At 45.6% G+C, this 12,066-nt stretch overlaps 1 protein-coding gene across 2 annotated transcripts in view; it reads right to left on the bottom strand.

The window, feature by feature from the left end:
* Positions 1-12,066, bottom strand: part of Clic5 (chloride intracellular channel 5) — a 141,054-nt gene that overhangs the window by 8,778 nt on the left and 120,210 nt on the right. For both annotated transcript variants that reach the window (XM_021218249.2, XM_021218250.2), the window contains one exon: positions 1,641-1,822. In XM_021218249.2, the coding sequence (XP_021073908.1) occupies positions 1,641-1,822 (182 nt within the window). The remainder of the gene's footprint in view (positions 1-1,640; positions 1,823-12,066) is intronic.

Here is a 12,066-nt window from a genome sequence, read left to right as displayed (position 1 = left end):
CACTAAGCAGGTGTGGTGATGCACACTAAGCAGGTGTGGTGATGCACACTAAGCAGGTGTGGTGATGCACACTCCCAGTGCTGGGAGGCAGAGACAGGAGGGTCCCTGGAGGTCACTGGTCAGCTGGTCTAACCAAATTAGTGAGCTCTGAACTCAGTGAGACACCCTGTCTTAGAAGAACAAGGTGGAGAGAGATTTGGGAAGCTGCCCACTGTTAATACCTAGCCTCTACACACACACACACACACACACATACACACACACACACACACAATTTAGATATGTGCACATGTATGCAGTGTACACGCACACACGAGGGGCTGATGGATGTGTTTAGAGAACTCAGAGGGATCCAATTGCTGTTTTCCAATAGATAAAGGAGGACAGAGATGGTCTGTGTTGCTCTGAGGAATATCCTTGAGCTCCATAGAAGGAAAGATGCCGTAATAATCAGAGTTATGTGAGATAGTAAGACAGAGGGCTCCTCATCACTCAGAAATGAGCCATTACACTGCACAAAAGGTTGTCACAGACACAGCAAGAGGGAGGCCAGTGTGGGTTTGGGGGTTGTTTGAAATAACCCCTAAAATGTCTCCTTAAGAGCATTCAGACTTTTCTTTTCTTTTTTTTTTTTTTTTTTTTTTTTTTGTATAGGGAAGGACTATAGCACATGGTGCAGATGGTCGGCAGGTTCACCGAGAACGAAAGGGTGCTTTCTGCTCCACTCCTTTGCAGCCTCCATTGCTCCAGACAATAGAGAGGAAGATTGATGGATAGGTGCCTGGCTTCTACAGGGTTTGTGCATGGGGATGTATGAAGATCCAGGAGGACCCGTCTAATGTGGGTATGAAAGCAAGGTCGGATAACTCCAAGAAGCTGTGATGCAACTATACATACAGTGGCATTGTACTTACTATATATCCCACCCCTATAGTGTAATGAGCAATTTCATATCATGCTTAGTCTCACAACAACCCTAGAAACAAACAATATATGACTATTTTATAGATGAAAATGAAAGCTCAAGGCCTGGAGACATGGTTCAGTGGCTAAGAAAACTGGCTGCTCTTCCAGAGACCCAGGTTCAATTCCCAGCACCTAAATGTCAGCTCACAACCATCTGTAATTCCAGGTCCAGAGTATCTCATACACTCTTCTGTCTTCCATGGGCACCAGGCACATACATAGTATGTATACATAAATATACATTTATAGACATATATGTATAGACATGTATATATGTAGATATATATGTAGACAGATATGTATAGACATGTATATATGTCTATATACATGTATATATACACATACATATATAGACATATACATGTTTATATATATATGTAGACATATGTACATGTTTGTGTGTATGTATATATGTAGATATGTATACACACATATATATATATGTATGTGTGTGTGTATATATATATATAACCTAAAAATACACTTCTTTTAAAAACTGAGAAAATTAAATCTTAAGAGAGGTTGTTCACCAAGCAAGAAGTGAGGGCTGACCTTGGATCCCTGATAGATCTGACTTTAGAGCCCAAATTCTTGGTTTTGCTTACTCTCCTTGATTCATCCACCCCACTGGCTGGGCCTAAGATGAAGCCAGCACCCATGAACAGACCTCTTACCTTGACCACATGCAGCTTGGGCAGCAGATTGCAGTCGGCCAGGGTCAGCTCGTCCCCATCCAGGAACTTGCGCTGGGACCCCTTCTCATCCCCATGGGTGTTGGTGTCAATCTCCTCTGGCAGAGGGGTGTTCAGGTAGTCATCCAGCTTCCTCAGCGCCTTTGTCAAGCCTCTCTCGAGGGCTGGCATGGAAGAGCAAAAGAAGGGTCAGCTTTCTTCTTACCCAAAACAGTTCGAAGTAGACTAAATATGCTGAGTCACTTCTTGTCACTGCTCTGCCATTTTGACACATACAATTGACTCCTGGTGGTTATTAGCATGATTTTATACAAGGACACAAACCCTGAACCTGGAGAGATGGCTCAGGGAAGTTGCTGCTATACCAACAACTGGAATCTGTTTCCCAAAAACTCACATCAGGCAACTCACGGCCACCTGTAACTCTAGGTCTAGGGATCCTAACTTCCTCTCTTGGCCTTTGTAACCTCAAAGAAACGACACCTAAAGGATGATGAATTGGCAGAAGACCTTTATCGTCTTGTCCTGATTAATTAGCAAAAATATCATTTAAACCCACAGAAGCATAGAACCTCTTAGTCACAGAGGGTGACATGGAAACTTTACATCTGAATACTCAGGGTAGTTTTAGAAGACTGCTTGGTCATTAATGTACCTGTGATGTACCTGTGACATCAGCCCTGCTCCTCAACCCCACCAAGACTCTGGTATGCAATATGCTGCTGAGCTCAAGGGAGTCCCAGCTGCTCCACATGGCAGCAAATACAAGAGGGACATTGGCACTCCAAGAAGCTGGGAGGCCTGTTATCCTTCTCTTGAATTCCCAGATGTGTCTTCCATTAATTAGCCACTCCCACATCACCCACTTTTGTCTTTGCATAGGAGACCTTTTGTTTGAGACAATGGAGGGACCCCAGTCTGAGACAATGCCACTGAACACTTCCTGGAATGTGTGGAAACCTGCTAGAGGCTTTCTCAATACCTCCTTCTCCCTGGTGTGGCATTTGAACTCCTCTTCATCATCTGCTTTGTGTTTCCAGTTTGGGAGAACAGAGTGAGAAGGGCTGGGAAAAATGCTTGAATTCCCTTCAGTGATTGTCTAGACTGTGATGGGATTACCAGACTATTCAAGGGCTAAAGCAGAGGGTGGGTACTAGACAATACTTATTATGCTTTTTCTCCCCAATGTGATCACATTTCATGCTGGGTTTGTTTGCTTACTTAAATCCCTTTAGCCCTTTCAGGGATAGAGTGGGGCAAAAAAACCAATCACAGTGGGAACAGGAAAAAAAATAACACAATATTTTAGGTTCATTTCTGTTGTCCTGCTAAAACATCCTGATAGAAGGCAATAGAGGTGAGGAATTGCTGATCATCTTTGCAGGGAGGTCACAGAGGCAAGAAGAGCCGGAGATAACTGATCATATCACATCCACAGTCATGAGCAGAGAGAAGCAATTATTCCCTCTGCCTAGGGAATGATGCCACCCACAGTAGACTAGATCTTTTCATATCAATAATCAGTATAATTCCTGGCCAACCTGATCGAAGTAAATCCTAAACTGAAACTCTCTTCCCAGGCATATGTAAGTTGGCATTTTAAAAAAATGACAATTACATGGGGTATACTTGTTAAAATTTGGTCAGTTTGTATTGTCCAAGGGATATGAAGGGATAGGAAAAGGCAAAGAAGACATTTCAAGTCCTGACTTCAAACAACTCTTTGGAGACCTGGAAGGCCAAAGAAATTGGGCAAAGAGGCTTGAGGCGATGATGGAGACCGTGGAAGACTGGGGCTGGAGAGTTTTCGACTGTCTGTCAAACAAGCTCCAGAAATGGAAGGGCTAAAGTTTAGTAACAAGTCTAATTGTGTCCTTGCATCATTACGGCAACATAACACACAGCGTGTACATTCTGAACGCGTTCCATGTTGGTCAGTCATTTAACCTGTAGCTCTGTAATCCTGGTCAGGGGCGTTGAGGTTGGAGTTGATGTTAGTCATGGTAGAGACACAAGATGAGAAGCAGGGAAGAAGCCCCGTGAACGGCAGCTCCCTAGATTAGGATTTTCCCTAGAGTAGACTCACTGTTAAGTTAGAGCTTCAAGGTCCCTTAACTGAAGAGCTTTCCTCAAGGGCTCAGGTACGGGGGGTTTTGGTCACTGCCTTAGTGATGCTTATTGAATTAGTTTTAGGCACCATAAATCCCCTCTGTGCCTCTGGCCCTGGTCCCTCTCTGTGGCTAGAGGTTAGCTCCTTAACTATTGAATGACAGTTTCCTCAAGTTACTAATGACAACGAGGATCTCTAGGTCTCCCATGGTCCCTGGTAGTCTCACTCAGGCAGTGGAAGGGGTGTTCCAAATACAAGGGTCTGGGCTGTGCCAGATTGGTCAATGGCTATCACTGTTATTTTGTGACCCAACTCAGCAGGTTCCCTTCAGTCCAGATCCTTCCCTCCATTCAGTATATTCTTCAACATTCCAAGATACAACAGAGAATGGGCGATCTTGAAGCGTCTCCGTTCTGAAGGCAAGACTCAGAAGTCAGGCTTCTTTCCCTCGCTCCCTCATTTATATTTTAAATTGTCTGGGGGGCTTTATTATGAAGCTTAGACTGGCCTCATATAATTCATGTAACTGGCCTCAGTAACTGGTTAAAGTTGGCCTTGAACTTTGGATCCTCTTGTTTCCATCTCCATAGTACTAAGATTGAAGGCGTGCGCCACCATGCACTCCCCCTTGTTATGTTTAATGACTTAGTTAATAGTCCTAACTAAGTGGCTTATGCTCCCTGGCTCCCTCCTGGGTGACAAGCCATGTGGAAAGGAATGGTCTGAGGGACACACCCATACGCTGAACCACATCCAGACAGACAAGACAGCTGAGGCAGTACCTGCACCGTCTCTTCCAGCTTCCTCCTTCCTCCCTGTGGCTCAGTTCTGAAGCTACAAGATTAAATGATCTCTTTTGGGTGATGGCATTCTGGTCATGAAGTCACTCTGGTAAAACGGATAGGAAAGAGACCAGGATGATGAGGCAATATGAATTCCTTCAGTGTGTGTGTGTTTGAAATCTTGCCTCTGAAAGACTTCCTTAGAGATGCTGGCCAGGGTTACTAACCTCAGACAGGCTACAGCACACACTGACCCATGATGGCTCATGTTCCATGAACTTGATGGGCACCCAGACTTTTAATTGCTCTGGTCCCCTCTCTGCCTCTGCTCCCCATAAAGATTTATTTTGTCTGACACACAAATGCACTGGATAAAATATGCAATGAGGAAAAAGGGGGGAAGAGTTCATAAATATTCTCAGCCATATGAAAACAATCTCAATTTATTTTTCTCTCTCTTTTTTTTTAAGAAGGGGGAAAAAATCCACCCATTCCATGATGGCTTCCAGATTCATTGAGGTTGCTATTACATAAGAACCAATATTGTTTTCTCGTCACAGAGAAATAATGAGTTGGGAATGGAATATGGTCTTAGCAAGGCATGGGGGCTGAATGAAGAACAGGAGCCGTGATCCCAACCCAGCCTCCAGCAAGTTCCTCAAGCACAGCTCAGCCCCGGTTTGCCAGCATCTGGGCAGGGCAAGTGAACTGATGAGCATGAGGCCAGAAGCACCTCTGGGTCTCAGAATCCACACAGAGAGGGTGCACTTTGGGAAGATGGAAAGCAGATCTGGGGTCAGGAGCTCTGTAGGTTCTCCTGTGGATTTTTCTCTGTCGTGTGTACTTCTCCAGGTATGCATGTGTTACACACACACACACACACACACACACACACACGCACGCACGCACGCACGCACGCACGCACGTGCGCGCACACATCTATATAAACATAAATAAAAAGTGTTAAAAAAATAAATAAGGGAAAGAGATGGCTCAGTGGTTAACAGCACTGGCTGCTCTTGCAGAGGACCTGGATTCAAGGTTTGGCACCTACGCTGCGATGAACAAATGGCCAGAACGCCAGTTCAGGGGATTCGATGCCCTTCTCTGCCCTCTGCAGGCACTGTGTGAATCCAGCGCAGACATACATGCAGGAAAAATATTCATACACACGAACTAAAATTTCGTTTAAAAAAGGAATCAAGGCCCATCTCTGACAGAGGTCTGCAGCCTACCTGGGTATATGCCCAACTATTACGTGGGTATATACCCAGCTATTACGTGGGAAGGAGATCATGGCCTGCTAGGTGCTGACCCCAGGGTGTGCCCCCCTCCCCCTCTTCCTCCTCTCCATTCATTGCTCCTGTAAAGGACAGTTCTCACAGCAGGAAGGCAACACACTCGCTGTTTTCTAAAGGGACTTCAGAGTGTGTCGTCTTTGTTGCTTAAATACATGAAGGGACAAAAGTTAGTATTTATTCCCACTTGACACTTAAGAAAACTGAGTCACAGACATCATACCCAAGGGGGATCTGCATATATACATATATATATATATATATATATATATATATATATATATATGTGTGTGTGTGTGTGTGTGTGTGTGTGTGTGTGTAATTTACATTGTATATTCTTGAAGCATTAAACCACTCCTGAGGTATACATGAACATATGCTCGTTTTTTTTTTTTTTTTAAATGCTTCCTCATGGGATGCTATGGCCTGAGCAATGGGAAAATAACAATTTATTAATCTCTTCTGGATTATAAGCTAGTCTGATGTAATAGTCCCTCTAGAGAATTCTCAGTCTCTTTTGCATAGACGTGCTCCGTTTCTCAGACAGACTGTCTCTCCCTTGCTCTTCTCCGTGAGTCAGTGAGGCTGGGGTGGGGGAGGATGATCTTGTTGCCTCACGGCACTGGGTGCGGGTGGGAGCTAATGCAAGGCTTGACTTCCTTCTAGCATGACCATGGAGGTGCTGGCTCTAAAGGTGAGTTGTATACGGGCGACTGGCCTCCCCTGCATGCTGGAAGGTGTTCCAAGCAAAGCCTTACATGGTTCTCTTAGACACATAAACAGGCTGCTGTCTTTCCTACCTCTCTCGGTTTCTCTCCATCCATGAATCCTCTAAGGCAGTGTGGTTCTCAGCCTTTCCCAGTGCTGCAACCCTTTCATATAGTTCCTCATGTTGTGGTGATCCCCCCCACCAAGCCATAAAATTACTCTCTTTGCTGCTCCATAACTGGAATTTTGCTGCTGTTATGAACATTGATGTAAATACTGTATGTGCAGATGGTCATAGGCGACTGCTGTGAAAACATCATACCACCCCCCCCAAAGGGTTCGAGACCCACAGATTGAGAAACACTGCTCCAAGCCTCCCTTTCAGCTGTTCTGTGACAAGCAGTCTAGCGACATCACAGCACCAAATCTACTTGCTTAGGAGCATGAGCGGAAGGGCTGTCTGTCCTCTGCGAGCTCTCCAGATAGGGTTCTTGGTGGGTGAAAACTTAAAAGAAAGGCTAGAATTTAGAAAATCCCAGGCAAGTAGGTAGTTATGCTGTACCCCAGAGTTAAAACACCAAGCTGCTCTCCACCCTGACCCTTAGAAATCTTAGTTAAAATGGGACTGGAGAGATGTCTCAGTAGGGATAAGCTTGCCTTGAGTTTGGCTCATCAATACCCATGTAAAACCCAGGCATGACAGCAGGCATGTGTAACCCCAGCACACCAGGGTGCAAGGCATCTCCTGAGACTACTAACAAGTTAATTGAGAAGAGGCAGTAAGCCCAGGTTCACAGAAAAGACTCTATATTAAAAAACAATCAATAGAAGAAAATTTCCAAAGTTGACCTCTGTTCCCCCCCCCACACAAACACACACACACACAGAGAGAGAGAGAGAGAGAGAGAGAGAGAGAGAGACAGACAGACAGACAGACAGACAGACAGACAGACAGACAGATAGACAGACACAGTCAGAGAGACAGAAATCCTTCTTAAAATATCCTAATCTCTAGAATTGAAATATGTATAACTTGAATTACATATACTCAGAAATGTAAAGAAAAACTATTTTCATAATATTAGCTCCAAATATACATACATGTCAGGAGCCAAAACCTGGCTTTAACATCTGAGCCATTTGATCCCAGGACTCCAACTCTCCCACTCTGCAGACGCAGTGAGTGCCCAGGGCTATTCCACTGGGTACCTATGTGTTCTATCACTGGCTACAGACTGCCTATGCTCCTTGCAAAAGAAGCATTATTTCCTTATACCCTACTGTCCAACAAATTTGAGGACACATTTGCATTCTGCTTTTAACTGTTGGGTTTAAGTCGACTCTCAATGCTTCCAGTCATCCAGAATGGTCTAGAAGAAGTGGTCAGTTAGTATGGAGCCTGGCAGAGTTCTCCACATCCTTTCCAAACAACAGAGGCCTGGCCTGTGCTGGGGGCCAAGGCTGCGTAAGGAAAAGTGAAAACCGGGTTTGGGTTTTCTCCGTGAAGGAAGAAACATGTAGACACTGTAAAGTACTGGAGAACCGGCTAAAATATCTACTTCTCATCAGAGCGCATTGTAGGTCTAAAAGAAAGAGGCACTAAAGTCAGATGTGGTTTGAGGGAGACTCAGGTGGGAGTCTCTAGCCATCATAGTGTTGGAAGCACAAGAGAAACGATTCCACACCTTGTTGACATCTGAGAGTTAAAAACATAAATGAGGCCGGGTGATGGAGATTTAAAAAATATCCAATAAGAAGAATTTGACATCCCTTCTCTGTCACCTTTTGGGGGAAGCTTTTTTTTTTTTTCCTTGTGTCCTGCTATTACATAGGAGGAGACGTAGAAGAGCTGAATTGTTCCGAACCAAACACTCAGGGGACTCGGAGCTGTGGCTGGAACAGTCCATGCCCACGAAGAACAGAGAGGCAAGGGGGTGGAGAGGAGGCTGGCAAGTGACATATTAGTACTGTCACATTGAGGAAGCCAGAGACACGGTAAGGAGCTCTTTTTAGATGTTCATCTTTGTCATTGACGGTGTGGTCCCTCCCTGCCTCCAGTCTGTGAAACCTCACATAGGGTTGGCAGTCACTCTACAGGTTTAGGGAATCAGTCTTGGTCACGTCATCTGAGAAAGGGGTCAAATGTGGAACAGGTGGACTGTGGGGTTCAGCCGCCCACAGGACACCCAGCAGGTAAAGTGAGGGGTCTCTGAGGGCTTCATGACAAAGCACGAGGTCCTCAGAGCCACTGGGTCAGAGCTGGCACAGGATTCTAGAAGAGAGGAAAGGGCTTACTTAGAGGTATGCTAGCTTCCTTTGTTGAATCTGGGCCTCTGGGTATGTTCACACATCATCAGTGTCCACAAAGGACACTGGGAACCAGAACCTGGGTCAGGGGTGTCAGAACCAAGCACTGGGCTGCCTTTGGAGGTCCAATGCAATAAGTGTCAACCTTCCATGACATGTCTGTCACTCACAGATAACTTGCCTTGAATTCTGCTGTTAGCAAATGCCTGTTTCCTGGCTGCGGTCGGAGCAACTTCTGCAGGGTCTGAAGCAGAGTAAGGACCTAGCAGAAGATCTCACTTAGGATCATGATTCTGAGGAGAACTCAGGTGTTTGTGTGAAGATTGGTATCCTGGGCAAACTGGAGGTCAACTCGAGGCAGACGGTTGGGTGTGGGAAGGAAAGTTTCAAACACCAGAACTTCCTGGGCACTAGGGGAATCCTGGGGGATATTGGAGGGTGACACATGCGTTGAGTAGAACCTACCTTTGTCTGGAATCACCCCCTAAGGTCCTGCCTTATTTTCTCCTATCAGTGTTCAGTGCTCTTGGCTGATCCCTTGGAGAATTTGAGCCCACAACCACCGTCAGACCAATACCCCTGGGCATGCCCCCTTGGCCAGCAATGTGTGTGTCACCAAGTCAACCCCAGCTCTGGGAGAAGCCAGGAAATCATCTTTGGAAAGCAACGCCCTGGTCTCCATCTCCAGACAGTGGCTTAAATACACATGGTGGGAAGACACACTGAAGCAAGATGCCACGGCCCTCACCCCAGGTCCCCGCCATACCTGGGAGGGGTCAACAGGCTAATGGAGAGTCTGCAGTTCCTCCTGCCATGGTGGGGACTGTTTGCTCTGGAAAGAAATTCTTCCTTGCATGGAGGATAAAATGATCCCTTACTCCACAGACAGCATTCAAACCTTGTGACCTAAGTATTTAGGATGCTGGACACCATGGGTCCCCCGCCCCAAAGGTTCACAGAGTGAACAGAACCCTCTCGGATATGTCCCCAAGGAAACAGGGGACTTTCCTTTAAGGAAAACACGTTCTCGATGAAGCCAATCTCTGAGCTTTATAGAGGAATCAGTTCTTTGAAGGGAAGGTCATTTTAATTTAGCTCCACGGGCCAGCTTATTATTAGCAGACATTTATGTGGACAGTACCCAATAGCACACATACACTTTGTATTTAAAGGACAGTCTTTGGTGATTGTTTAGCTGTGTTTAAATCATGGTTGTGGTGAGGAATTCGGGGCAATTCCAGCATACTGCTCATACAATACATTTTTGAAGGATGATATTGACGATATAGACAAGTTCCAGGTGCAGATATTTTTGTAAATCTCCTCAAAGCCACAGTACATTTGAAGAGAAAAAAAAAAGTCATTTTTACTTCTTCAAATTAAGGGCTCCATACAATCTGTACCATGCTAGCTTTCCACGTGTTTATTAGTGATGGAAGAAGCAGGATGGGGGAGGGAGGGAGGGGAAGAGAGAAGGAGGGAGGGAGGAGACAGAGAGAGAGAGAAAGAGAGAGAGAGAGAGAGAGAGAGAGAGAGAGAGAGAGAGAGAGGAGGATATGTTCCTGATTAGTGGCCAGTAGTGACTTCAGCCATGGGGCAGTTGCGCCCCCTTGTGGCCTTAAGCAGAGAGACTACCTTCCTCTTCAGTAGAAGTGTGTGTGTGTGTGTGTGTGTGTGTGTGTGTGTGTGTGTGTGTGTGTGTGTTTCCTATTAGGCTGCCAAGAAAGTCATACATGGCTGTAGAAATCTGTCGTACTAAAGAAGAAATGACATAACTGCTGACTGAGGCAGCTGATGCTGCCAGTGTCGGGCACAAGGCTGACTGATTTGGGGAGAAATCTAGGAGATGTTTATAGTTACTTTACAAAAGGTGATTTTTTTTTAAGTGTGAGGACACAGTTTAGGTTAATGTGGATGTTCAAACTTAAGGGATGAGCTGCCCTGAGAGACTCTCATTATATTGGTTATCTGTTCCTGCAGCGACCTGGGTCTTGCTCACCTGTGGCTTGTTCCCTATGGCTTGCTTCATCCTCCAACGGCCACATCTTTTGCATGAGAGACCTTGGCAGATGTAGAAACAGCTACCGCCCCGCCACTGCCCTTGTCTGGTCTGGGTAATTCGGTGAATACTCTATACATTCTTTCTCAGTTGCCTATGTTCAGTGTCTAGTGTGTGCAAGGCTTGGTACTTCCTGGTTCCTCATAGATGATGAAGTCTGGGTTCACGGTGAAGCCGGGCCTGCTGAGTGTATTAGGCAAGCATACACATGGTAGTCACTCAATGAGGACTCTGGCTTATGAACCGATTTGATTATAGTTTTCTAAGTGGCCTAAACACCTGCGCCTCAGCCTCCGCATCTCCAAAGTGGGGATGACAGCCTGGCACACCTCACTTGGGTTAGTGGGCATTAGAATTGAGTCACTGACTGTAGGGGACAATATCTGGCACACAGAGAGACAGCAGCGTGTGACACTGTGTATGACACGGAAGGGGTTCTGGTGTCTTAAGAATCAAAGCAAACATAAAAGCTAATCAAAGATGCAAGACAAAAATAAATCATAAAATAAAATAAATAGCAGCCCTCCCTCTGGTTCTGTTGGGCAGATGTTGTGCTTGACTCATTTTCCTGGGAAGTCACCCTGGACAAATTTAGTCCTTTCTTATACTCAGTAAATGATCACATGGATGGGCATTTTCACTGGCTGTGCACATGTGTGTGCGTGCATGTGCACTTGTATGTGCACATGTGTGCATGTATGTGTGTGTGCAAGCGTGCAGTGCGTGTGCGCCTGTGTGTGCACATGCATGTGTGTGCATGTGTGTGCATGCATGTGCACATGCAGTGTGTGCATGTGTGTGTGCGTGTGTGTGTGCATGTACAATGCTTATGTAGGCCAGATGTCAATGTTGGGAGTCTTCCTCAGTCAGTCATTTCTCACCTTTTTTTTTCTTTTTTTTTTCCCCAATTTTTATTAGGTATTTTCTTCATTTACATTTCAAATGCTATCCCAAATGTCCCCTATACCCTCCCCCCTTGCTCCCATACCCACCCACTCCCACTTCTTGACCCTGGTGTTCCAAGGCCAAGGGGCCTCTCTTCCCAATGATGGCCGACTAGGCCATCTTCTGCTACATATGCAGCTAGAGACACGAGCTCAGGGGGTACTGGCTAGTTCATATTGTTGTTCCACCTATAGGGTTG

Source organism: Mus pahari, chromosome 18 (assembly GCF_900095145.1).
Source record: "Mus pahari chromosome 18, PAHARI_EIJ_v1.1, whole genome shotgun sequence".
NCBI classification, from domain to species: Eukaryota; Metazoa; Chordata; class Mammalia; order Rodentia; family Muridae; genus Mus; species Mus pahari.
This window is presented reverse-complemented; position numbering and strand designations above follow the sequence as displayed.